Source organism: Accipiter gentilis, chromosome 23 (assembly GCF_929443795.1).
Source record: "Accipiter gentilis chromosome 23, bAccGen1.1, whole genome shotgun sequence".
NCBI lineage: Eukaryota > Metazoa > Chordata > Aves > Accipitriformes > Accipitridae > Astur > Astur gentilis.
In genome coordinates, this window is record NC_064902.1 from 17,484,217 (window position 1) to 17,512,114 (window position 27,898).

Sequence of the window (27,898 nt, forward strand, 5' to 3'; positions counted from 1 at the left end):
AGACACAAATTAGCCTTTATCTATAATTATATGCATGCATTTACAAAAAAATAAATATTTTGAAAGATATTTTCTGGGAAAACAATCTTGAGACAAAACAATGAGGCATTCATATCAGCCTCTGCCTTGTTCAAAGTAGGTAAAGATGGTATTCTGAGGTATAGTTCCCAGGCAAATTGCATGCAGCACAGCTGCTTCAGAATTTGCAGGCTTCTTTTTTTGAGAGAGCTCTCACTTCTTTCATCTCAGGAAACAGACAAGCATTTGAACTTAATGGCCATGAAAATGACGTGGCCAGAAGCGTATACACCGCCAAGAACTCGATGTTACTTTGCCTAAGCATCTCTGAGTCCCAAAGACAGACAAGTGGCACTCACAGGCATCGCTGGCTTTACTTCATTTTATTTTTGACCAGCTCTTCTTTTGTTTCAGTTTGCTCTTCTTTTTTTTTTAAATACATTTCCATTGGCACAGAAAGCTTCTATGCAGCCTCAACACAGGCCTGGTTTTGGTATGAGAATATACAGCAGAACTGTTCTTTTTAATTTTAGCTTTAACAAAGAAAGTCAGATTTCCAAAGCCCCATCTACAACACAATATTTTGCCAAGTGAATATATTTTTTCCCTTCCTTCTAAAGGGAGCACCATAAAAGCTGCACTTCAATAATTACATAGTGCTTTTCATCCACCAATCCCAAAGAGCTTTAAAAAAGGAGCATATCATTAACCACAACTTACAAAGGGAGAAAATAAGGCAGAGGGGGATGAATTTTCACCATTATTTGTATTTCAGGGGGCGCGAAGAACTCTAATGCAGCTAGGACCCTACAGTACCAGGTCCTCTACATAATGCCGAAATACGGAGGTTTTTGCCCCAAAGAGCAGTTAATAAGGGTGCAACTCCACAGCACCACAAGCAAATCTAAGCCCCAGGCCCTCTCCCACCTCCTGGCCGTTCACTCTTGCTCCCTTCCTTATGACAGCTGGGCCATTCCAGCAAAAAAAGCAGGTAAAAAAGCAGGTAGTTGTTGCTGCAGCCAGTTCAGCGGCAGCTTTGAGTGCCCGGTGAGGGATGCGGCGGGGGGGGAAGAACCCAGCCCCGCTCACGCAGCCAGCTCCCAGCATCCCGCACACCCACCGCAGGCACGCACGGAGCATCTCCATCACGGTCAGACCCCGGTTTTGTGGGCTGGCTTCCCACTCTGCACCCTTTCCCATCGCCCAGGGGACTCAGCTGCCTTGCCGGTCATCACTGATACACTGGAAACTCAAAAAGTCTACTAGAGAATGGACTGATGGGAGCTGGGCAAAAACCTGCCTTAAGGATAGTGCTGCCTTTCTTCTCCTTCACTCCTGCTCTCTTTTGAGGAAGATAACGGATCAGCAATTAAAGCAACCAAGCAGCGCCTGTGCGGTAGGCACCATCTATACATAACTTGCCATGGTCATTGTTACTGTGGGTCAGCTGCAGAATGCCAAAAAAGTTACACTGATAAATTTAATATCAGGTGGCCTTTAAGCTGCTGACAGCCTATTAAGCCCACTGTGCTGTAGGATGCCGGCACTTAATTACTGAGATGGTATCGGACTTCACAGTCAGCGTAGCGTGGTACATATTGGCTTGCGAGCAGAGCCCAACAAACCCTTTTTAATAAAACTTTAAGCTAGAGAAGCTTTCAATACAGGAGCTATTTTAGTCCTACTGCTGCACAGAGTTTGGGCAGTCTACAGGCTGTGTCAAACAGCAGCAAAGACCAAAGGAGCAGCTACACCAGCTCCTACAGCATTTTTCCAGAAAGTAGGATTATTCCTTGCTGTTACTTCATGTAACGTTTTGAAATATATCTTTTTTTCCCCTCTTTTTCTTGAAACACAGCTGACACCTAAGAAAATAGCTTTTCGGAGGGCAAAAATAATTCTCAGGACTGAGATAAACTGTGGAAAGATATGCAAAAGATCAATCACTGCACCCAGCCATAACACTCTCCTATTAACAGACCTTGCGTTATCTTAAGACGGGTCATTTTCTCAATCCCCCCTTTTTTTTTTTGAGATAGATAAGCCTGCAGCATGCAGAGATGAAGGTGGCCAGTGGCAAAGACAAGAAGCTCCCAGAAAATACACAGCTAGGAGATATCCATCAACCTACAGCAATACCTGTTGGCCCATGGCAAAGCTGGGGTCCAGACCACCAGCTCCCACTGCACGCCGCCAACTCTCACTGCCACAAGTCACAACGCATAAAGATGAAATTTGGCAAACCTGACCGGTACAAATCACAGAACCAGATCTGGCAGTCTCCAAGCACCTCTGTTTCTTATTGCCTAGCTGCATCAGAATAAAACGAAACACTATCAAACAGGGAGAAGGTATATGGGTTAAGGGTGAAAAAGCAGAAGGTTTTAACCAAATCATGCTTCCTATTTCAGTGAGAAGGACAGACCACAGGCTCTTGACGTACACTGAAGACTCTCTGTAGGAAGAGATTCAAGTACCAAGGGGATGGTCAGCAATATAAAATAACTAGACTACAAAAATTAATAGTGTCAGGCTCATTTGAATGTGTATTTGTAAAATACATTTAAAATAAGGAACTCCTGAGGGAAAGCTATAAAAAAATAATGTAATTAGATATGAGGTCAGGAAAGACATCAAAGGAATTTAAGATTTCTTCCACTCCACCCAAGAATATCCTAGGAACACAGTTTCAAAGCCCAAGGCACAAGTGCAATTGTTTGTTCAGGTGCTGGTCACATCCCCATTATTTCTCTTGCTGTAACAGTATTGCAAACCTCAAGGAGCACCAGCAAGGGCAGCTGCCTACCACCATATGGTGAACAAAAATATGTAGTTGCTTTTAAAAGTCTTCTCAGGTTATAGACAGATGACCAAAAGAAATCAAGTTACCGCTGGCCATGCAACAGCATCAAGAGTACCCCAAGTACTCAAGCAGAGTATGAGCTTTTAAAAAGCAAAAGTTTAAGATTTTAAACTAACACATTTCATTTTGCATTTGCTCAGGGCAAGGAGTGCATACACAGCACTCAGCTGATGAGCAGAAGCTCATTAAGCCATGCCAGCCCAAGCAACTATGCTGTGCAAAGATACCCTTATTTTATGCCACCATTTTAGTAAACTCATTCTGTATCAGAAGCGTTGTTGCTATTGTTTGGAACAGCAGAGAAGTCAGAAAAGCGTATTTGTTAAGCTCTATGAATATGGAGAGAAATTGAGTAAATTTGATACACCGGTAAAAGGAGAAAAGGGATCAGAACAGTTACCATAAAACCTCATTATGAAAGCACCCATGAGAGCCATCGGTTTGCACTATTACTATATAAAGACTTTTTGTTATAATGGGGATATCTGAAATAGTGCTTAGTGCAGTGGGACACGCTTTAACTTCACAAAGAATGTTACAACAGGCAACTATTTAATAAGGCTGCTAGAGGATCAGGTCAGCAGGTAATTCACCAGGAGTAAGCCACTTTTAAATATTTTACTAAAAGAACACACTGAGATAATAACATCTCATTTACCAGCTTGCCCTTCAAGATGATATAACCCTAGTATCTCCTTTACAGGGAAGCAGACCTTTTATTACAGAAAGGTCCTTCGGTTTAAAGATCTCCCCATGGTGACAGTGTGCCATTTTGCAGCTAGGCATGCAAAGAGTTCTACGTATAAAAGCAACATTTGGGCTCCATTAAAATCTCCCCTTGCTTAAAAATTTGAGCTTTGTGTGTGTCAGATGCAGCCAGCACCAACACCTGAAGAGCCTGTTTCACACACTCCGTTACAAGCTTCTGCTTTCAGTGACTCCCATTTCAGAGTTTCCCAAACTTTAAACACTGTGGACGAAATCTCCCGTGGTTGTTCTCTGCCCCTCCTTAACAGGTTGGTCTCGTTTTTGGGAGGAAGGTAGGATTTTGAAATTTAGGGGTGTTCCTTTGCTCCTCTCTGCCTTTTTAAAAAGCCTACAACATTACACAGAAAAAATTGCCTGCTAAAACACAGTCTCCCAAAGTTAAGTACTTCTGAGCTACAAAAGACCTCAGTCCAGGTTGCTTGAACAGTTTTTGTTTCTCTTTGTGCATGCAGATATTTCTCAAGATTTGTTCCATTCTGATGTTGGACATTATTATTTCACATATAAAACTCATTTCTCACTTTAATTAGTGTGCAGCAGAGAATAACAAATTATGTAGAGGGTTACCAGAAGGAAAAAGAAAGTTTGAGCAAGAAGACAGCTCTTACGTTACGTGTCTATTTGACAAGGCTTGCCCAGATAATGACAGAGTACAACGTGTAAAGTGGTCAAATTATGGCAGCCTCAATTCTGAGATTTCCTAACCTTGGAATCCCAAATTCTCCTCAGACCCACGTCTATTCAGCTCTTACCAAGAGCTAGTCTGAGCTAGGGAAATGCCTCATAGATGGTGCCCAAGAAGGAATGCCCCAAAATATGAGCCTACCAATACAAGACTGAATTTTCCAAAAAGACTTCTGTTGTTATGATGAGCTCACTAATGAAGTTAATGCTAACTCTTTCACCTCCTCTTATATCATTTGGAAATTCAAGTCAATCGTGCTTAGCTTGTTAGTGTTTCCTAGGACTCTCCTGAATCCAACAACATACTTTTAATCATGTCACGGTACATTCCTTTATTTTAGTTAGGCTAGCGAAGCTCCACAGGCTGGTTTCTCTTCTCTTTTACAGGGATCTTATTTACCCCAAACACTGAAGCAGAAACTCAGCAATGCTATCTACTGAACGGACACCTTCATCTGCAGAGAAGACATGGGTTTTGATTCACCATGCGATGAACTCGCTGATACTGTAGCACAGTGCAGTTCAAAATCAGACTGCACTGTCTTGGAGAAGCACAAGGAAGATGAATAGAGGTCACTAATATTTAGTCACCAAGACCTTTATAAAAGTCAGAATACTTAGACTGCAGTGACCCAAAAAGGCCACTGAACTAATAAAACAATAGAATACATGAAATATGAGAAAAGGAGAAATGGAAAAAAAATTGAAAAGGATCCATCCAATCAAACGGTGACTAAAGGAGCTGATAAGAGGAATTAAATGCTCTGTGTTGTACCCTAATAACCCAAAGAAAATCTGAAACTTCAAATAATGAGAACAGCAGTGCCCAACCTTCATGTCCCCCAAATCACATACAACTAAAGAGGAGCTCTCTCTAATGGGTAAGCAGCTGCTTAACAGAGTGATAATAAAACTGGCTCTAGTACTCAAATTCCAGCCTCGCTGTAGCTTTCTAAACCTTTTCCAGTTTCCCAGTAGTTTGGCACTGTGAGAATACTTTCTAGGGCATTCATCTCCTTCACAGAAACATCATCTCATCAGCAGGTAATGTGCAACATCCTTGCTGGCAGTCCCAGGAGTGAAGGGAAGGATTTAATGAGCACAGACTCTGAATCACTTCCTGATTAGGACTCAAAATGAGTTGACTTCATCTTCACCAGAAAAAAAAAAAATAAAAAAAAATTAAAGTCTTTGTGTGGAAAAGGCAAATGACAGTTTTAGCTCATGCATCTGAATGTGGTAAACCCTTGATTTCCCTTAAGACATTAGGATGACAGGTTATCACATGTTAAAATATTGCCTTGTCAACACCAGGACACTAGTACTTGCCAACTAAACTACATTCAAAACACACCTTTAATCAGCCATGGCTGTAGCACTGTGCAAGTAGCTTGCACTGCTATAGCCCATTCCCAGCCTCTGCTAAAGAAAAGGACTTGGGTTCCTTAGACAGCCCAAGCCTCAGGGCATGTCTCAAGCCTCAGGCTCTTTTTGTGGTCCATATAAGAAAGCGAGGAAGAGGAGACTTTTTTCTTCCCAGCTACTTCCCCACCTTTATCAAGGGCTTGCATTCTGGTGCTGAATTGTTAGTGCACCGTCAAAGAAATGACACACTATTAATCACCACCGCAGTGCTGACAAAGCATGCATTTCCAATAGCACCTTCTACATGACTATTATTCAGCTGCTCCCCATTTGTTTAAATTAATGTAAAAAAATCACCGCCCGAGTGTTCCCAATGCTAGCAACAAACCTAAGGCTTCTGGTAAAGCCTGTACCCAGCAAAGGTGCAAACAGAGGAAAAGAGAGGAGCAATTTTACTTTTTTCTCAGTATATCATGATTTCAATAACAGCACTCTTTCAGAGTTTTTAGGGTTTTGTGTGCCTGATTCTCATCTTATCTTCAAATGCATTAAAAGGCAGCGTTGTACCCTAATGAAAACAAAACACACACACACACACACACAAAACCCCAAATCCAAACAAATTAAATTTTCCAGTCTACAATGGATCAAGAGCTTCCTCAGGCAAATGAAGGCAGCGGTAACACTGCTGATTCCAGGTGGGACACTACCTCTGTTTGGGCAGGGAAAGCAACAAGCTACTTTTCAATACAGTAAGTGATATCCACAGCCATATTCCAATTGCTGACAGGACTACGTTATTCATCTATCAGGTTTTTTCCTATTTCAATATGAAAATTTTCAGAAAATATATAACAAAGTCATTCAGGCACACCTCACTTAGGGCTGACTTTACACGATTTTGTTGGGAATTTTGCCTCATTGGCCTCAAACTGCTGGGTCAACTATTTTTCTTCTTGGATTTCCTTTGAAAACCTATTTGAAAGCCTATTTAAAAGAAAAAAAAATATTCAATCCCTTCCAAGGAAAGATGTGGGTGTTTATGACATTTTACATCAACTAAATATTATGCAATTTTTAAGAAAAAGTTTTACTTAAGTTACCATAGACTCTCCAGTTCATGGCATTTTGATGTCAGCAGCTAAATGCAAATGTGAGCATTTATATTACACACACATGCCAAATATGTACATCGGATGCAACCATGTCAATATAGGGCATATTGATACTAACGTATTTTATGCGAGTATGCTAATCTTACTATAAGGAGATACAATGTTTCTCCCATGAGTGATGTCAGTGGGGGTGGGCAGCATCAACCCAAAGTTAAACTATCACCCTTCCTTACGTAAGCTTTTCTATTAAATCTGAAACATGGTCAAGCCGTAATTTTGAGGTGATACTAACTGTCCTCAAAGGAAAAGTTTTCTCCACTAGAAAGGGACAGATTTTTCCAAAGCACATCTCCCACAGGTAGGTCCAGCTTTAAAAAAAAATCACTGTTCCTCCCTGCATTTCACTGTGCAAGGAAAAACTAGGAAAATCCAATAACTTTATTTTAGGGGAACAATATTAACTATAGCCATAACTATCAGCTTCATCTCTAATTAATGAGAAGTTGTGATAGAAGTTCTGTCAAATCTACGTGAATTCGGAAACTTGCTTTAAATGTGACTTTTCTTCCAGATTTGTCTACAGCTGAGACTCCTCAGGGCATCCTGCACAGAGTCAGAGCCGGTGCGTGCCTTAGGATAGAGCTCAACAGATCAAGGATATGTTTCCTACTTCCACAGGTTTTGTTTTTCAAGTAGAAGAAACTCAACTCTCATACTTAAGGAGAAGAAAAAGGAAGAGTATGACATTTGATCTGTTATCTTCTAGTAGTCAGCTGGAATTCAACTGTATATCATCAAGGGGAGGGGGGAAAGAATCTTACTCATGTATGCAGAACAGCAACAACAGCTCAGGATTAGCTGCGAACAGAAAGACCATATAGGATTAACACAGTGAACCAGTCATCATGCTTACCAGAATATTCAAGAGCAAAATATTCAGAGGATTTCAGGACAGGATTTAGCAGAAGTTGACTGAAAATAGCACCACATTTTGAATAAGCTTTATTGAATACCACAGCACCAGACCAAAATGACTTGATGTGCATTAATTTCAGAAGCATTTCTTCCATCACCATTTAAAGACTCGGCGCACTGGAAGGGATGGAAGGCTGTCAGAAAGGCATCTATACACAAGCTTCAAAGCGCAGGCAAGAGCCTTACCTGCAGCACACGAACTTTTCAATGACTGAAACGCAGGGTAAGTATTATTACTGTCAGATGCAGAGTCAAGAACCCAGCACCATTTAATCAGCTTCTGCTGCTGAATTAATGGCTTTCGTTGCTGCTTTTTTCTTTCCGCAAGACTTTGACTGCTATGACAGCCTTACTTGTGCTAGGGGTTGTCAATAACGACAAAAGGGATACACTAAGCCTCAAATTGCAGGTTGGATTACCTGCATTAGAAGAGCGTATAAAAAAGGAAAGAAATTCAACTGGAAAAGACTTATTACTGTTATTGCAAAACCTGGCTCTGCAACACTTTAACAGCAAGAAGCTGAAGTGCTCTTGGAGCAGCTGCTGGTGCTCTTTCTCGCCAGCTCTGTAGCAGTTTCCCAGAAGGAAGTGAAGCATCATTCTTGGATCTACATGGATCCATCATTGCTTCCATCTGACAGGAGCTAGCAGTAGGCAATGACGAGTGGAAACAAGCTGGCAAGGGAGAAAACACTCCCTGCTCTTCTGCACCACTGAGCGAATCCCTGCTCTCTCCAGAGCAAAGTTACTCCTCGCTATAATTTCCCACGTTGCAGGAGGAACCACACATCCACAAGCAACAGGTTCACAATCTGGCCCTTTACTGAGCCAGACCCTCTAACAGAAAAGCCATTCGCAGCAGACCATAGCCTCCTGGGACCGAGCTACACTTTGCATTTTGCCCATTTTTCCTTGTGCACTGCAGGGTAGAAAATAAGCATAATTAACAACATAAAGCTCAAGCTGCTGAACCTGGTAGTTCGTCTTAAAGACAAGCTCCATACGTTTATGCAACCTGTGTTAGAAGACACCTTATTAATCATCTGGGCAAGCACTGCTTTAAATTTGGATCCTTTCTGGCTACTAATTCCAGCCACTACACTTGTAAACCATTCCCAGTTACATGCACACAGACTGATCCAAGTAGATAGAGCACGAAAAGGACAGTAAATAGATAGCAACTGATAACACTGTTGATGTTAGATGATACTGTAACCTAATCCAGCACACGCTCCGCACCAGTGGCTGGGAAGCGCTCTACAAGTGCTACTGGCATCCCCAAATAGTCACTCTCCTAGCTGGCCATTCACTAACTGCCTTTATTAATCTGTGGTCTTGGCCAGCCTTTGAATAGGCACACAAGCCTGTCCACGTTACGGACTCTTGGTTTATTTTTCTAAACTCTCGATGACAGTTTACGCAGCACTAAATGATCAAAGGTGCACAAGGACTAAATCCTAATTCACGGTCGCCTTGGCCACTCATCCACGGACAAGGGATACACAGAAAGGCAGCCGCAATATGCAAAGCTGCTGCAGCCACTGGCCATGCTTTACCTGTCCTGTGAGCAAATGAAGCCGATCGCTCTTCATCGCTATCAACACACTGATATGTAAAAATAAATAAATAAAATAATACAAGCCTTGCCTGCAAATTCCTCTGAAACTCCTGGGGAAAAAACCAGAAACCCTCCCCAGTGTAACAGTGGGCACAGATCACCGGCTAAGTTAGCTCTAAAGGCAAATATTCCATTTTCACTGAGAGATGCAGTGTGCTATAATATGAATAAGGAACAAAGACCCCTTTCATTCTGCTGACAAATACAGTATAGCATGTCACAAATCACAGGGAGAGCAGACAACACAACAGCAGCAATTAAATGGGTGTCTTTTTATTAAGACATACGTATAACAGTGACAGACTATGTATACTACCCCCCACCCCCCCCAGCCTTCAAGAATGACACTGGCTAACATGACCGTAAGTATTTAAGGATGTTACTTCTGTTAGATAGAAAACTATCTGAAGGAGGGGTATAATCAGCCAGTGCAGCAGGATACGTGCAAATGCAGAAATAGATATTTTCTTTGGTTTTATACATGTTGTACTCCCTGTTCATTGCAATTCACACACAGCTTCTGCAACTCATTCACAACTGATGTATTTCTGGAGAAGCTGAAAAAAAATAAGCCCTTTTTAACTCTCTGACTGCTGAATTTCAACTGGGACACCATCTCTGCCTCTTCCCTCCTTGCCCTCTGCCCTGGTGACCCAGCCTGCTCTTGAGGGATTCACTTCCCAGCCCTCACACCTGCTTAATTTAGGGGATAGTTTGCAGAAAAAAAGGACCCTCCTGGCCCTGTTCTGCTTTTGAGATGTGGCCAACCTCTCTGAGGCTGCCCCCCCATTGCTTGCCAGAGCCAGCACAGGGGACTGCTGCCCAGCTCAGCTCCCAGCGGCCAGCACCTCGCCCCACGCCGTAACCCCAGGAGCAGAAACAGGCGCCGATTCTCGCTTTACTTTCGGCATGCGCGGCCGTCCGGGGAGCAGCTACATTTCTACCCCAGATGAGCGCATCCATCCCTCTCGAGGTCTCCTTCCTGCCCCCTCCTCGGCTGAGCCTCGGGAGAACAATGCGGGGACAGACATGTAGCAACACCTGCTGTATCGCATTAATATGCACAGGGATGTATTGATGGTTTTTCCCATCCAACACTAAGACCGCATTGTTCGGGGCGATCCATCAGTGGATCGCTTCCCCCCCACCCCCCCCAACGCCGGCCCCACAAGCCCCCTTCTGACATGTCCCCTTGTCTCCCAGCCCGGGCTGACGACCACGTTTTGGAATGCACTTCATTAAATCGGAGCTGCCCCATTCCAACCTGCAATGCGGAGGCAGTACAAAGCGAGCGCCACGCTTCCTCCCGCATTTCTTTCAAAAGCCCCATTGTTCGGCAGGCATCTGGTCCTGATCTCAGCCTATTCGTGCCCATTGACCCCGCTTTTCGCAGCACACCCGCTCGCCAACGGGCCTCACGTAAAGCCTGCTTGATGAATTAAAAAGCAGCACTAGCCATCTGTCCTCCCAGGCTGGGCTAAGGCTGTACAGCTCCGCTCCGCAGCTCTCTCCCCAACCCCACAGCCTCCCGTTCTAACCCGCTCTCGCCTTACACACGCAACCTGCAGCTGAGGAACCGCTGGGTTCGCTCAGTAAACACAGACCTAGCTTATCGCATTTGCTGCTTTTCGTTTCTTACGTTAGCATCTACGAAAGGAAAAAAAAAAAAAAAGAGAATACAACAGAACATTCTCACTTGCCTGAGTCCTTCGAAATTCAAGCACAAATACAAGATTAATCCTTCCTTTGTGAGGTCTTGTCTTTAAGTCGTGGTATGTAATGATCCTCAGCACTGCAGCAGAGGGGAATAAAAAATGCAGGGATCATAAGCAGGGGGAGGACAGGGCTTACTTACATCAGGGTTTCTGCCACATGACAATAGGTTTGAGAGGGAAGAATAAGCTGGCAGCAGCAGCTGACAGTGCAAAAGGGAGAATGCAGAAGCCTGCCTTTTATATTATTGGTGACATTTCTAACACATGACAACAATTTCCATCTGTATTTAAGCTGGGAGTGTGAGGAAAAGAGCATTACATCACGACTCCTCTATTCCTAGGGGCTGTGGAATATGTAGGCCAGAGGGATTAAAAAGCACCTGTGTGTGCTGGAGATGTGAAATAGCACGAGGCAGATCCCCCCCCCCCAACCCTTCTTTCGCCCTCACCTTTTAATTTCTCTATCGCCTTCACTGAGCTGCTCTTTGAGAATATGCCCAGGGAAGTGCAAAATGGTATTGTCCTAGTCTGCAAGGCACGAGAATGGGGGAACTATGTGAATATGTATTTCTAGCTCTGTCTCTCCCCGTGTAGGAGATACAGCACTCATTTTTGCAAGCAATCAGACAGAATACAGAGCATTTTTCTGTTTTCTGCTGTGCTTCTCCCAAGGGCTTCGAGTTTGTCGTAAAGTACCAACTTTCATCTTCCTTTTAAATCTGCAGGGAATTTCAGTGACAGTAGCAATGATTTTATGAGGGTTTTTTCTTTCTTTTACAGCCAACACATGCCTGTATCTTTTTAAAAGTAAACATCAAAAACAGGGGCCAAAGATATTTTGGAACAAGCACTTGACTGCTTCAGAGCCAGCAGGTGTCCGTCTTGGACACTTTCCACATATCTCACAGGACAGGATTGCTTAGATGCAGTACTGAAATCCCAGGGGACTCCAATCTCGCAAGGAAACCTGCTGCCCACAGCTTAACGGCGGCTCCGCCGAGGCAGGCAGGGATGTTCAGATCCCAAGAACCTCATGGGAGGTGCTGCTGGGGTGGGCACAGGGTGCTGTGGGCCCCCCGGTCACTTAGTGCCACGGACCAGGGCTCGGGACCAGTGGGGACAGCAGCCACCGCTGCTGCTCCACCAAGCAGACGTTTTGAAGCACACTAGATAACAGCCATCGCTCGCAAAGCGGCTCGGTACAGGTGTGGAGGCTGGTGACAACTCGCAAGTTTACAGCACGTGTGCACGAGGGCCAGGCAACGTAAGGAAAAAACATCATCTCTATTCCACCTCCAACCCCAACGGCGCAAATAGAGCAGCTGCTCTTGCTGAAGTATCTGATCCCCAAAAGGGTTGGAACTGGGTAGGGGAAAAACACCGCCGAGAGATAGCAAGCTTTATATTACCTTTAGAAAAGAAATGGCCACACACAAACAAGAGAATGACCTGATTACAAATATATAAAACAGTCTTAATTTTATAGGACAAATATTTTCCATGAAAAGACCATCTGGCCCAAGGTGCTGGCCCATTATACATCTCTCGTTTAAAAAGAAAAGATAAAAATTCTAGGTTGTTTTGGGGGTATGTGTCTGGTCAGCTCACAGTCCCCATAGGAAGTCCCAAGCCTTTGATAATGATGGGTTTAGAGTACTGGGTACAGTAAATTTGAAGACTGCAATATGAAAATAAATAACTCTCAATTCCTTGCCCCTCCTCTTCATGTCCACAAAACAAAAAAATCTGCACAAGCCACAGTGAAAACTCTCTCACCAGATGATACTTCAGCGAGGCAGCACCTAAATGGGACATTCCAGAAATAAAGCCTCTTTATTAAAAAAAAGAAGTGAAGCGTTTTACTTCACATTTATTCAGAGATGCAGCTCCCCAATCATTTATGAAAATTCTTTCATAAGATTGGGGGGGAACAATGAAATTACTTATTTTTAATCTGGGGTTTAAAGGCTTTTTCTCTTTCCAAAAAAAAAGTCCCACACACAAAGAAAGAAATTCAATGCAAACCTCTGTTTCTGTATCATGAAAGCCCCTTCAAGCACCAGAGTAATCAATTTCTCAGAGCTTGTGTGGTCTACAGCAAAAGCCAAAGAAGGTATTTAAGTTTATACAGCCTTCAGCATTTTGATGACTTGCTTTTGAAATACGACATTGTTTAAATCTCAGATCATTTTTACAGTTAGTTATATCTTAAGCAAATGGTTGCTGTCAGTAGAAAAAATAGAAACAAAGGAGAATAAATGAAATTCAACCTGGTTTTGAGCTGTTTGCCCATTCTAAAATCAGAGTAATTCAAACTTGCACCATGAAAACTGTTACAATCGTAATTACAGCTCCCTTCGTTATTTTTTTTATATATATAGGTACCAGACACTTTGGCTCATACTAACAAAGAAAAAGTATTAGATAAGAGCGGTGCTCCGATGCCAAGCACCACCAGATAAGCATCCACACAAATTTACAGGAACAGTAAAGCAAATACTTTGTCAGATGCGAGAGAACTCTCTACCTTTTCTTGAGCAGAAAGTCAAAGGCAAACTATAAATCACTTCAGGATGGGGAAAGAAGTCCTTGTCCTTACGGTAACCCCAACTTCCCACCATGACAGAAGACTGTCTTGAGACAAGATTTTACAGCTGGGATTTAACTCACAGGGTGGAAGTGTGAGATAGAGCACTCTTGTAGGTAGGAACAAACTTCTCCAACAGGCTTCTCAATCTTTCATCAGTACATTTTGGATCCAATTCACTTACCATGTGGGAACAGCAAATGGGGAACAAACTGTGAATTCAAATAACTGTAAACTCAGCAAGATGTGGAAATAAAACACAGATGGTGCACTTCAGATTAAGGGTCAGCGTTTCAGCATCGCTTTCCACTTTTACATTCTGATAGGTGATGTATAACAACCACCTCCTCCTCGAGACAGCGCTCTAATTAAACCATGAGTCACTTAGGAAAACAAGGAGGCAAGTGATACCTCCACGGAAGCCTTCCTGCCAGTCAAGAGGAGCTAAGGTTACTTTGTTAAGCTGTGGCTCATGGTTTGGCTGCTTGAGGATTAACGTTTGGGAGTGGAAGTTGTCCCTGCTGGACAAACACAGATGAAAAGAGTTTCTTCAGCTTTTCCAGCTCCCAGGTATGCTGCCGCAGGGCTGCTCTGCCTGGCAGGGCTGTGCCCAGCACCCAGCACAGCCGCTGCCACAGCACCCGCTTGGTCCCCTCTTCACAACCTACATCTCCAGCAAGGTTTTGCAGGGGCTGCCCTGATACCTGTTGGCAAAAGCCAAGAACACAACCACTGCTACTAGCGTTACCCTGTACCAACCCTTATAAAGGGCCCAGTACTAAAACACCTCTAGAGATCTGCATCGTGCTTGCCTGAACATTGGGTTCATTCTATTCTCTAAAACCAATTTTGCCCTAAATCTCAGGAATGGAATTTAGGATGACTTTATTCTTGCTGTGAAGTGTTAATTGCATGCCCAGGGCCCTCTAGGAAAGGGGCTGCTTGTAAGCACAAGTTCAAAGAAAAAATAAAGGTGTAAGTACAGATTAGATGACAGAAGAACTATAAATCTATAGAAGCTTGAAATGCCAGATAGAGAGGAGCAGTAGTGATTGTAAGGTGACTATTAGCTTCAAAATATGCCGGAGGTTGTTTATCAGATCAGAGTTAATGAGGGAGAAATCTAATAGTACTATAATATTAAATTTACCATTTTAATGGTATCATCAATGTTCTATAATGTGGGCAATTTACAGAATGCCTGTCAATGTGATTCTCCAGTGTGGTTAGTTACACAGGAGTAGCACTATTGCATCTCATCAGCTGTTCCCTTCTAGAAAACACCGGGTGTTTTGCAGAGGATTGCAGACAGCTAAGTAAGATAGCAAACTATAGATTTAAAATTACAGGAATGCAAAAATGGGAAAGATCTTTATGAGCATTATGAGATGTTTACATTCCTGACAGAACTGGGTCCAGCTCTGCCCCACTGTTGAGTCCAGCCTTCCTACTTCTGCACTGCCACTTAGTGTCCTGCTGGGTTTTCCTCAACTCTCTTGCACATTGTGCTGGTTTTGGCTGGGATAGAGTTAATTTTCTTCATAGCAGCTAGTTTTCTGGGCTCTCTTTTGGATTTGTGCTGGAAACAGTGTTGATAATTCAGAGATGTTTCAGTTAGTGCTGAGCAGGGCTTACCCAGAGTCAAGGGCTGTTCTGCTTCTCCCCCCACCCCACCGGCGAGGAGGCTGGGGGGGCACAAGGAGTTGGAGGGGACACAGCCGGGACAGCTGACCCCAACTGGCCCAAGGGATATTCCACACCATATGGCGTCATGCTCAGCATGTAAAGCTGGGGAAGAAGAAGGAAGGGGGGACGTTTGGAGCGATGGTGTTTGTCTTCCCAAGTCACGGTTAGGCGTGATGGAGCCCTGCTTTCCCAGAGATGGCTGAACACCTGCCTGCCCATGGGAAGCGGTGAATGAACTCCTTGTTCTGCTTTGCTTGTGTGTGTGTGTCTTTTGCTTGTCCTGTTAAACTGTCTTTATCTCAACCCACGAACTGTACCTTTCCCCCCGCCCCGTTCTCTCCCCCATCCCAGCAGGGGCAGAGCAAGCGAGCGGCTGTGTGGTGCTTAGCTGCCAGCTGGGGTTAAACCATGACACACGTCTTACAAACACTTGCTGCTCTTCCCAAAACCTTACATACCTGGATTTAGGAGAGCTGAAAATAACCTCACTATTCAAGTACATTTTCAGCTCGCATGTATTAGCCCCCTCTGAACAAAAAACCAAACCAAAACACAACACCAAAACCCCCACACCCTAGAAAAACGCGAACAAAGATGGCAGTAAGGGCTCAGAAACTAACAGGAAATGAAAAGAGTCAAAATATCCAGTTTCAAGTTTTTTATTACTAATTCAAGACCTGTGAACAGTAGGAGATGGTAATGCTGCGTTTATAATTATCCATCTCCTCACGTATTCAAGGAAGAGCTTGCTAAAAGTAGCAGCTTCTTAATTTGGAGTTCCTCCTTCCCCTGTCACCTGCCCTAGTCCCTCAGTTCTGAGGTTCTCCGGTTCAAATCCCTAATACAGCAAAGATTACCTGCACATTTTTAGCATATGACAATTTCCCATTAAGTAGCTTGAAATTTGGTAGAAAAAATTCCATACTGTAGTGGCAGTATTTGAGTTGCCATAATGGTCTGAGTTAAAAATGAAGTATTATCAATTTATCTAATAAGGGATACTGCTTCTTCCTACAGACCTCCTTTTACCAACATCAACATTTGTTTACTGTTTTTTCACCTGGTAAATGAAGTATTAAACCTGAAGTTTAAAGAAAAAGCGCAGGTAGTGAATGAATGATGAAGTAGGAAATATAATTCAATAGCAGATGATGCTTCCAAGGGTCTTTGATGTTTTTCTCCATCTTCAGCTCCAAAAAGACCCCGCAAGTCGAACTGCTAGATCACTACCCACCTGATTACTCTGTGGTACATGTCTCATTTTGAAGATACATTAGCCTTTCAAAGAGCCATTTATTAAACATTTCCGTTTAAATAATAATTTTCACAATCCTCAGTGAAACAGATGTATTCTCTCTTAAATCAGTAATTAAGAGCAGCCTGGGACATTACGAAGCCCTTTAAAAGGAATTCAGGGAACTAGTGTCCCCCTTAAACAAATCTGTTCTGGCAATGACCCAGGAATCTTGACTTCATAACTCAAAGCTCTAATTATTCAAGAGGACATTATAAAAAAAAAAAGGATACCTCTAGACTGTTATGACTAATAGGAAAGATGTATTTCTCCTTCAATAGGAGCAGAACTAGAAATATTTGTTTTATTTGTTCTACTTTCTTATTCACTGGGGGGGGTGGGGTGGAATCAATGAAGATTAATTTACAGAGTTATTCCTAGTAAAGGTACTGGATATGACTCTCCCCAAAGAAAACCAGCTAGCAGAATCTAAACAGCTTTATAAATGATTACACGGCTAATCTCCTCTCTGCTGAAATAAAGAGAGAAAGGATTTAGAGGACAAATACAGCACGCTTTATGTGAAGAAGCATGGTAATGTTAAAAAAGGGTAATTGTTTGAAGATGAAATGTAGCAAGTCTGCATCCCCATCAAACCATCAGGACCTTGCATCTGCCATTGCCCTCCTGGGCTCAGAGACTGAGTAACAATATATGTGACTGGGAATCACGCAGGCATTTCCTCCTCTGCAATGCCACTGGTTTTGCTCAGGCTACATTGCAGGTACCACACTGGACCAGAATAATGGCATATAAACAGGATTTTCAGATGTCCTCTTTTCAGTACTGACATCTTTGATGAAGGAAGCGCAGGATTTCTGTAACTGTGAAACCACCATGCAAATCAACACATCGAAGCACAAACACACTTACACAGAGCAATAGGTGCTTTCTAGAGGGAGTTAATTATGGATTTCCAAATGGGAATCCCAAATGTAAATGTGAGTTGAAGAACAGGTTGAAGAACTGGTTAAAGAACAGCTATACATTTAATTTTTCCTCATTCTAAACTGTTCCTTTTGCCTGGACCACTCATTCTCTTGGATTGTAGCATAATCAATACACTGTAAACCTTGAACAGATACATGGCGGTAGTTGAAAAGAAATCAAACCGCCTCCATGAAATCAAAAGCTGGGATACTGCAGCCATCACAAAAGATCTAATCAGGAGCCTGGGAGATCATATGAAAAACTATGGCAGGGCAGAGCTGGTTTTGAAGTAAATAATGTGGGGTATTTAATCGCCAACCCTTCAACCTCCAAACAGCAGTACCTGCTCTCAGCTCTGACTTGCCCTCTGCTTTCCCAGAGACTCACAACCTTAGAAACCTTTATGTTTTAAAACATATGCACAGACATTGTTTGCACTACCTAAATACCCGCTCGCAGATGCTTTGCCATAGTACAAAGCAACCGCAATGAAAAAACACAAAATTAAGTACACTAGGGTCTAATAAAGAAAACAAAGAAAACTAGCTGTGTAATCTCTTCCCACACTTCTTACCCAAATCTCCTTTGGCAAGTGGCATGGGAGAGCCTATAAGGCTGAGCTCTTCTGCTTTGTACTGTTCTCTGGTGCCTCATGCAATTTCAACTGGGTGTACAGCGAAATACAAAAAAGCTATTCCTCACAAATGGGTAAGCAGATGGAGCAATATTTGCTATCATAAGTGCTTTTATTTCCAAATGTTAAAAAAAATAATATATATACACACACACACCAAATAGTTCCACTGGCACAAAATGCACTATTGATCTGAAAGGACAGACCAGATGGAAAAGAAGGTCTGAAGTCTCCTAGATTAAACAGAAATTACTGGCTATAGAAAGGCACTAAACTAGAGAAATATTGGCCCTGTTGCTCAAAATAGGGCATTTTTCTCTCTCAAAAGTGAAAACGCATCTGGTTCACTAATACGTGAAATAATTATATCCCTGAAAACTGCAGGGGACTCCACTGCAATTCAGCACTCCCGGTAACAGAGCTACAAGGATTTTCTAAATGCACTGGTTACATTCAGGATACAGTCCCTGCTGAAAATACAGGAAAAAGTAAATGTGTCTACATTAGCTGGCATGGAAAATATGTCTCATATTCTTCAGAGTTAGATTAGCTCGTAAGAAAATGTTCTTGAGAAAAATTATCTTTACATACTGCTGGTACCTGTACGTTGCACCCTAGTGATAAGGACACTGTTTTTAAAATATTTAAAACTTTTTCCTAACATGAATCTTGTAAACAATTAAATATTTTTCATGTGTTAAAAAAAAGGATCAGTTTGCTGTTCATCACCTTATCAGTGTGGGCCTTCAAATGAATATTTCATAGACACTGCACCTTTTTCTCATTACAAAAGCAGAATTACACCTCTAGGAAGGGAACAGCAACAAAAGGTACTTGGATAATAAATACGGCTGCAGGTCTGGAAAGCTTTTGAGAATTCAAAGAACATTTGTGTACATAAACTGATGATTTATTGCCTGTGAAGAAAAATAATGTACACTGTCAGTGATTATGTTTATCCTTAATAAAAATTAGTAACTAAAAATAACTTCAAAATTGTGACTCAAATATCCCCACATGTAAAAACACATGCATTTGTAACATAAAGGTCTTTCTGCTTCACTTCAACAATTTTTCCCAGTATACTGATACACTATTATACTCAATACTCTAAAGAAAAGAACCTTCTGTAAGCTGCTTTGCATATCCCTTCTATCAATTCATTTTGAAGTGCAGAAATACTTACGGGGAACCCAGTGCTACAGGACTTTAAAAGCTATCCTGGGAAATCACCTAAGTCGGCATGTTTGACAGCAGGTTCATCACCCCCCAGCCCATTTAGTCTCTCTGGTCCTCCATTCACTGTAAATGATGGTGGTTACGCACGTAGCAGCTTATCCAACTCCTGGAGCACCTAAACTACCCTTTGGTAGTTCAATTACCTATGAAAACATTTAATACAAAGAGTAAGAGTCAATGTGCTCTTCTACATCCACTTACTAAAGTTTGTCCTATAAATACTGTGAAGTTTCCATATTCAATATTATTGGTTTTCCTCAGAAAGGAGACTTTTCCTTTGCACCAGCAGATCGCTTGGAATAAAGAAAGTTATTCTCAAATTTCCCACTGAAATATGAGAGCGCTCAGGCCAGTCCGCTGCCTGGGTGTCGCTGTCTTTTTCTAAGCCTCCTTACAGATCACTCGACACTTACTTACACTATTGATTTTCATCCATTCCTTTCCATTTTGCTCCACGTTCCCCTGTAAGACTAACCACAACAGTTGGAGCTACTGTTCTGTAATTGAAGACAGAGGAACAGATCAAACTCTGGGAAGGTGACAGAACAGACAGCAGAAATGAAAGTGGTAAATCTCTAACATTAAACTCTCCAGCCAATTAATCCCAGGGCATGTACTTGTTTTGGGAAAGTGAATAAACTGTTGAATGATGACCTCCTGAGGTTTTAAAAGCCAATTTTGGGAAGAAGAGGAAGGAAAAAAAAATTGCCACAGAGCGTCTAGCTTGACATCTAAGACTTAACTCTAGGCTAGCCATTATATTGTCCCTGCTTCATCTGCCATCAAAAAGACCTTGCATTTTCCAGAGTTTTCCTTCGTAAGACTGCAGCCTGGCAAAGATAGGAATTGCACAGTACCAAAATAAGACAAACACAGAATATACGTGAACAGGGAAGGGACAACTGATCTGTTTTTTCAGTCACGCCTGCACCAGGTACACTGTTTTGGCAAGTAAAGGTGCAGATGCCAGGTCCACCATAGCTGCCTCTGCATGTCACACAGGACTCAAACAAGTGGAGAATCAAGTAAACGTGCTCAAAGGAAAAAAAAAAAACACATGCCGAGATAAGCTTTATGGAAATAACAACATCTCTCTGATTCTTCTTGATACACTGCGAAAAGAAAAGTGCTGTCAGGTTTTTGAGAATCAGCAACTAGGACAAATGGCCAGTACTGCTTGTTTATTTTAAAGAGATGCCCTCTACCATCATTTCAAAATGAGGAAGAGAATCCTGTCTGTTCAACCTTCCATGAACAGTGGTTTAGACATGTTGCTGCACTGTAATGTTAAAGTTGCTATTATATGTCTTTCTCAATTAACATTATTGTACAGATATCCCAAGGTAAGGCTACTTGGAAACACCTACTTAATGGATATATTCTTACACGTACTTCCAACTAATCACATTTTCCAGTAAGTAAATCTTCACGTACACCAATCCTGTTTAGTGGAGTTCTGGTCCTAAGAAACACTCTGTGAAACCTAATGCCAGGATGTCAACACACTCTACATCACGGACTCTCAGCCTCGCCCCAAATCAGACGTAACGCAAGTCACGTCAAGTTCTGTTACCACAGGTGGACTCAGACGTGCCACAAGGTGCCTCAGCAAGATGCCTCACACAGTGGGTAAGCCTGCCCTTTTGCTCTCAAGTGTTTAGGCTGGCAAAATTGAGCTGGAATAAGTGAAATCCACACTAGAAATAAGCTGTGGGCAAAGTCTCTGCATCAGTCAAAGCACTTCTGGTACAGTCATGGCCACTCAGTAATGATGAAATTGTTGCCAATTCAGTGTCTACTCCAAGCTCAATGGAGCCATTAACTAGCCCACAAATAGAGCATTATTTCTGGTGATCTTCATTAGGCACATCAGAAAACAGGAAAAATGTGGTGCTTCAAAACAAAACGAGGCAAAGGGGATAGCTTGAGACTGGACCAACATCTTGCTAATCTGGATGATGTATTTGAGGCTTTTTTCTAGTTTTGACAGTGGATCGTACATGCTAGGAATGAGAATAGTTATTTATCTGAACACGTAAGGAGAATAACTTTTGCTCAAGTTTAAGGTGCTGATTTTTCTTAAGCAGAAGACAAAAGTACTCTTAAAGTCTCTGACCCAGCATGTGAAGCTAACAGTGAAATGAGAGCACCAGAAAGAAAGTAAAGGAAATTTCACCACACGGTTGGTTCAGCTGAAATAAAAGCTAGTTCAGTGGCTGAACTGCACTAACTCTTTCAAAGATTTGTACATTGCAAATGCATGGCTTCCTTAGCACTTATGCACCATCCAAATGCATAAATAAGGTGTCCTGCCTCTCTTCCTTACCCTGGCTCAGTCCTAGATTAGGATGCTGAAGTTGGAAAAACCAGAGAATGCTTTGGGTCTGTAAATAAACCCGTGGGTTTGGTGTGATAGTAACAGCAGAGCACTCACGACGGCATGACAGCCAAACTTGGAGGCCACCTGAAAGCTTGTCACAGCTGTTGTTTACTACAGATCTTTGCAGAAAAAATGAGCTCAATGGGGAGCAGAGAGCTGAGGGTATGAAGACTTGGAGGAAACGTGCTGGAGGGACAGAGGGCACTGAGGAGCAGGGGAGGACTTCAGCTTGCAAAAATAACCATGTGGTTCATCTGCTTCTTTCAATAATACTTCACTTTTGTGTCCATTTCAAGGTCTCATTTCTTTATGATAGCTCCCACGTTTAGGGAAGAAGTCCTCCGGTCTCTCAGAAAACCATCTCTGTGTCACCCATTTAGGCAATGCTTATATCCCCTTTGGGAGCTGACATCATCCCACTCCCTTACTCTCAATTGTTCACCAGAAAATAAAGCAAATTCTTAACCAACTCTCCTAAAGTAAAAATCGAAATGATGCTTAAGCAGTGTGTCATTATCATATCAAATAACGAGGTCAAGTCAAACTTTCCGCATCTTTCCTCCCCTCTGCTTGACCTCTATCTTCTACAAAAGGCTAGAGCCGTGTCTTCACTCAGTTCCCGAGTCAGGCAAGCACGCAACTGTGTGGGAAAAAGAAGCCCTCCGGGTTTTCTCACCGCCTGTACTAAACTAGTCAGAGCTAAACCACATGGGATTCTTACTAGAATTTCTGGGGAAGAACTGGTTAACATTGCCTTTCTCCATTTTGCATTTACTAATTATCACTTCATTCAACCCTTATTTAGTGCAACAAAAAGCAGCTGTCAGGCCAAGCGTGCTCACTCCAAGTGACCTTGTGTTCTTGTTTGTGTTTACCACATAATCAGCAGAGAATTCCATTTTCAAAATACAAGACTTCATAATCCATTAGTACTAGAGATTGGTCCAGGACTCTGGATTTACTGGTCACGTGTACCAAGGAATAAAAATATGAGTGTACAGCTAGATTAATCTCCAGACCTGTAAAGCATCCCAACCAACCGTGCATGCAGCAGTCTCATTCAAATTCACGTATGAATATTAGCACCATTCTTAAAAGCTACCACTAATACCATCCCCACAGCACATGAAGAAAAAATTAAATGCTACCTGCTTTACAACTCAAAGTATGGAGACACACAACCACTAACTCCACTTCTCAGATTTTCCACTTGTTTCATAAATGGAACATAAGTACTGATGTTCTTATTAATACATCAACAACCTATATTTCCCCCAGCTATTTCTAAAAGGCAGGAATCACTTTCACTGCTCTTAATTTTAAATTAAAAGTCTTTAGTGAGTCCAAGCAGTTTAGCTCACCATCAAGTTCAATAAATCAGAGAAAAGAATCAATGGAAAGCATTTCAAAATGTAACCTTGGTAACGCACAAAATGCTTCCACAGAACTTACACTCACTTGCTTTATTTGCTGCTTTAGAAATTGGAATATAACACATAGGCAGAAGGACATTAGCATCACGACATTGCATCTCTCGAGCCTAACATTGCACGTGCTCTCCTAGAAGGCACTTTTCGCAGTACGCTTTAAAAACCTGCAGCCTGGCAAGTTAGATGATTGAAAACTAATCATATTTCACGTTGACAAAATGGAAAATGGAAGTGTTCAATACAAAATAATAATCCATATTTATTCTTTATGTCCGTGCACAGCACTTTAAATGTAATTTCGTCCATGCTTTCCACTGATAAAATGAGAATAAACTCAATGGTGATATACAGCATCTGCCATTTGAAGAATCAACATTTGTCAGCGTTACCACACAATTTTAACCGTGGTCCTACACGGTTCTCCTGCATGCAACACTTAGAGTGAAAATGGCTATTACGCCATGTACCATTTTGTGATATTTACTGGCAAATACCAATTTTTGAATAGCAACTTCATTATTCAATATTTATATAAGTCTACCAGGATAAACAACCTCTGATTTATGTTGAGATAGAAAGCTTCAAAATATTTTGCTGCTTATCTCAATACTCTGTAACTAAGATGTCTACTAGTTCTTATCCCAGCCTGATCCGAAAGGCATACCATTATTCCCACAGCTCAAAGTTAAGCAGAAAAACCTTTCTTTAGAATAGCCTCTCCTGGCAGCTGGAGAATGCCAAACAAAGGTGCAATGGAGTAGTATCATTCTCCACTCTTCATACATCATCCCAAAATGCCAAGGACAGTCTCATTTTGAGTAAAGATTCTGATCTTCTAAAGACTACCACCCTCCAAACTTCTCAGTTTCCTCCTGGTTGTTTTTTTGAGTGAAAGAGAGCATTTCTTTCTCAGCTTCACTAACTCTTGCTGCTTATCTCCTACTTGAATTGAGCATGACCTTGCAACAGTGGCAGTTGCCTGCTACAATGGCACCCAGCCATAAAATGCTGTTCAATTTCACAAGTTAAATAAGCATCAGAAATAAAGTTCTGCTAAGGAAATAAAAATAAAAGCAGGTTTTTTATTCATAAGTTTCAAACCAGTAAAAGAACATTCACCATAATTATGTTAATGAAGACTATTTCCAAGGCAAGCACTCGCTTGATGGCTGTTTTTTCAGTGTTTTTTCCTCCAAAGTAACCTTCACAGGCTTGCATCAAACTACCAACTGTTTCAAAAAGGTAATCAAAAAAAGCAGAGCTCAGGGATGAACTGTTCTCCTTTTCATCCCTGCCTGAACCCTATCTGCTGCCACACATGGAAGTCTGCCCAAGCTGAAAACTGAGTCTCCTCCAGAGCCGTGTACACCACCACATGAAGGCTGCCTCAAAAAAAAAAAAAAAAAAAAAAAAAAAATTCTACTATATGTAATCCACCAGGTCAAAGTTTTGTTACTTACAAGGCACAGCATGGCGATAAAGGTTATCTCTAATAGTCTGCTGCAGATCGTGATCCGGTGATCCTTTCTGAAACCTCTGGTTGAGATAATGTCTCAGGTCTTTGTTCAGTCTGCTTCCTGCAAAGAAAAAACAGCCATTTATTTATTTCTAAATGCACACAATTAACATTTCCAATTCAGGCAAATGTTAGACTTCTATTCAGAGTCCCCTAAATTATGGCATGCTGACTTTACGAGCGGAGGCTCATCTTCCTCTACAAATGGCTAATTACCAAAAATAACTTGCTGTAAACAAGAGGTCTCTCTTGTCTCATAATGCATCTTTCTTCCTGTGGTGTTAAACAGATCATCATTCCCTTTTATCACTTATTTGTCTGAGCAAATGGAGAAAGACAGATGATGTGAAAAAGAAGAAAAATAATAAAAGGTAGAGTATTGCTTTTGCAACTCATTGGAGGGTGAGCTGGGCCGACAGACAGAAGGCAAAGGATGCTCCCATTGGAGGTACTAATATAGCTGAACATGGCACAAAATCAAACAAGTGCTATACTTTCACTGGTATCTACCCCGGCACAAAGCAGGAGTTACGAAAGAATTGATCGAAGGAGTTAAGAGCACCCAAAGTCCTTAAAAACAACAGAATAATATCCAACACTTTTCACTTAAATCTGTTTATGTCCCCATTCAGTTTTGAATACTTTCAGAAGTGTGTGAGAATAAAGATAAATGAGTTGGAAACAAAACAACAACAAACAAACAAAGAACAACAACAAAAAAAATCCAAACAAAGAAAAAGAAACGTAGTTGTTAATGAACATTGCTAGTTGCTAAACACCAAATCCTTTCTTGTAACAGAATACATGAACTGGAGCAACTTAATGAAGTCGTTTCCCAGAAATAAATTATTTCCAAGTTTGGAATAACATTGACATTAATTTGACTGAAGAGCAAAAACAACCCAAGAACATACAGCGAACAGGGATAGAAACTCTTCTGTTCTAAAAAAGAAAAGACAAAAAACCACTGGAAAAGCCTCAGAGAAACACAACCAGGATGATTAAAGTCTGGAGGAGCTGCCATACAAGGACCAAGGGAGCAGGCTGGGATGCTGCAGCCTGTTGCAGACATCGGTCTCCGACTGGCTGCTCCCTGCCTCTCCCAACACAAGGACGAGGAGACAAAAGCTAACGGGAGCTTGGTTCAGAACAATGCAACAGTGGCAGTAGTTCACACAGGTTGTGGCAGGTCTCCTTGCTGGAGAACGCTGTGGGTGCAAGAAGCTTATTGAGGAGCTTCAAGGGGAGACTGGAAAAACACTTGGAAGACAGAGGCATTGGGGTTGCGAAAGAGGGTGTAGCAAATCCCTTGAGCTGAACATGAATTGCTGGTGGCTGGGAGACCTGGGAAAAGAAGTGGGGGAATATTAAGTATCTTGCTCTGTTCCTTTCCTTTACTAGGCATCTTATTTATGGCCACAGCTGGAGCCAGACTGCTGGGCTCCATGGTCCTTGGGCTGAACCGCTGTAGCTGTTTCTATGGTCTTCTATAATTTGCATTATGAATTTTTGGATTGTGAATATGTAAAGCAGAGATTATCTCAATACTTGTTGACACATCACAGTTGCAAATTCCTGGCTAGAGCCTCTAGGAATCACTGCAGAGCAAATCAAGAATAATAATACTGCAATGGATTGCGGTTGGACAGTGGGTCTGGGAGGCAGCAGCGGTACCAGGCAAATGAGAAAAAGAGTGCAGACTGTTAAATGACCATGGGCAGGCACAGCCTATCTGCCTAATGCAGTCCTGCAACATTTTAATGGAAACGTTAGTTTAAAAAAACAAAAGTAAACACAAAAAAAACCCCCTAGACTGAAATGCTAAATCAAATTCTAAAAAAATAAATAGGTGATTTGTATTTAGGTTCTCCAGCTGCTTTATTTTTTTTAATTAAATTTCTTACTGAAGAAAGGAAGGCTTAGGCAGCAGGCCCAGCTATTAAAAGAAGGAAAATTTTTAAAGACCAAGATGCTCATTACAGAAATGGCTCAAACAACAAAACTGAAATTAAGGCACATAAAACTGGCTCAACACACTTCCCTGAGTTACCCCAGCAACACTCCTCACTCCAAGAGCAGATTATCAACCCATTTTCTAACAAATGTTCTCCAGTTATTATACTATAGAAATGGTTTCCCACATAGGAGGCACTTGGAGGGCTTGACAGACCTGTGGACTACAGTTTTCCAATATCAGAGCTGACCTTCCAAACTCCAGATGTTTGATTTCATACTATATCATTTTATTCCAGAGGGAGACTGGGCACAAAAAAGAGTACCTGCTGAAATAATAAAGCATTTCTTTATCTTTTAACTAAACTGTCTGTATTTTTCTTTGCACAACAGATAGTAAGACAAGGTGGTTTCTCATAGCAAAAAGAACAAACATGACAAGCAGTTTGGACACAATGCTTATTCCAGTGAAGAAATGTAGCGTACTCAACTGCATGTATCATACAACGTAGGCTTTCTCCTGAAATACTGTCTGATTCATGATTCAATGATTTATGTCTCAATAATGTCTAGAGGTGAAAAAGCTCTGCTGAGCTAGGGCTTGTCTGACCACAGAAAATATGCAATTTACTGATGATATCTGCTTTTAGCTTCCCTCTGTGCCCATTCCATCTAGCATCTCAGTCTACTACAGCCCCCGCTGGAAAGTTTGGTTATTTGGTTTATGCAGTAGCTGGGATTTCCCAGCTGAGTCACTGATGCACTAGCCAAGATGGCAGTTACAAAAATAGAGGCTATAGCAATACGTACACTCACATGATTGTCCCCTCAGGGACCTCACAGTGATGCTCATTTCTATTACATTTATTTTAAATGGGGAGCAAAAAAGGGGGGGGAGGGGGGGAGCTCACAAAGCCATATTTTTTTTGCTAAATTCCAGAAAAATCTTCATGGAAATAAAGGTTTCTTGCAGCCCTGGCGGTCTTGGCTCAGCAGCCACTGAGACCACAGCTGTAGACAAACGCAGGCTCAGCCCATGCTACTCACTCCAAAGCAAGGAAGAAGAAAATGAGCTAACAGAGAAACTAACTCCATGTAGAAAGCTGCCAAAAGGATCCACCCTGGAAC

General features: G+C 41.9%; 1 protein-coding gene across 22 annotated transcripts in view; it reads right to left on the minus strand.

Annotated features, from left to right (window-relative positions):
* The window catches only part of MAGI1 (membrane associated guanylate kinase, WW and PDZ domain containing 1), a 356,289-nt gene that overhangs the window by 150,285 nt on the left and 178,106 nt on the right, over positions 1–27,898 (minus strand). For all 22 annotated transcript variants that reach the window (XM_049826432.1, XM_049826420.1, XM_049826433.1 and 19 more), the window contains exon 2: positions 24,762–24,878. In XM_049826432.1, coding sequence (XP_049682389.1) covers positions 24,762–24,878 — 117 coding nt within the window. The remainder of the gene's footprint in view (positions 1–24,761; positions 24,879–27,898) is intronic.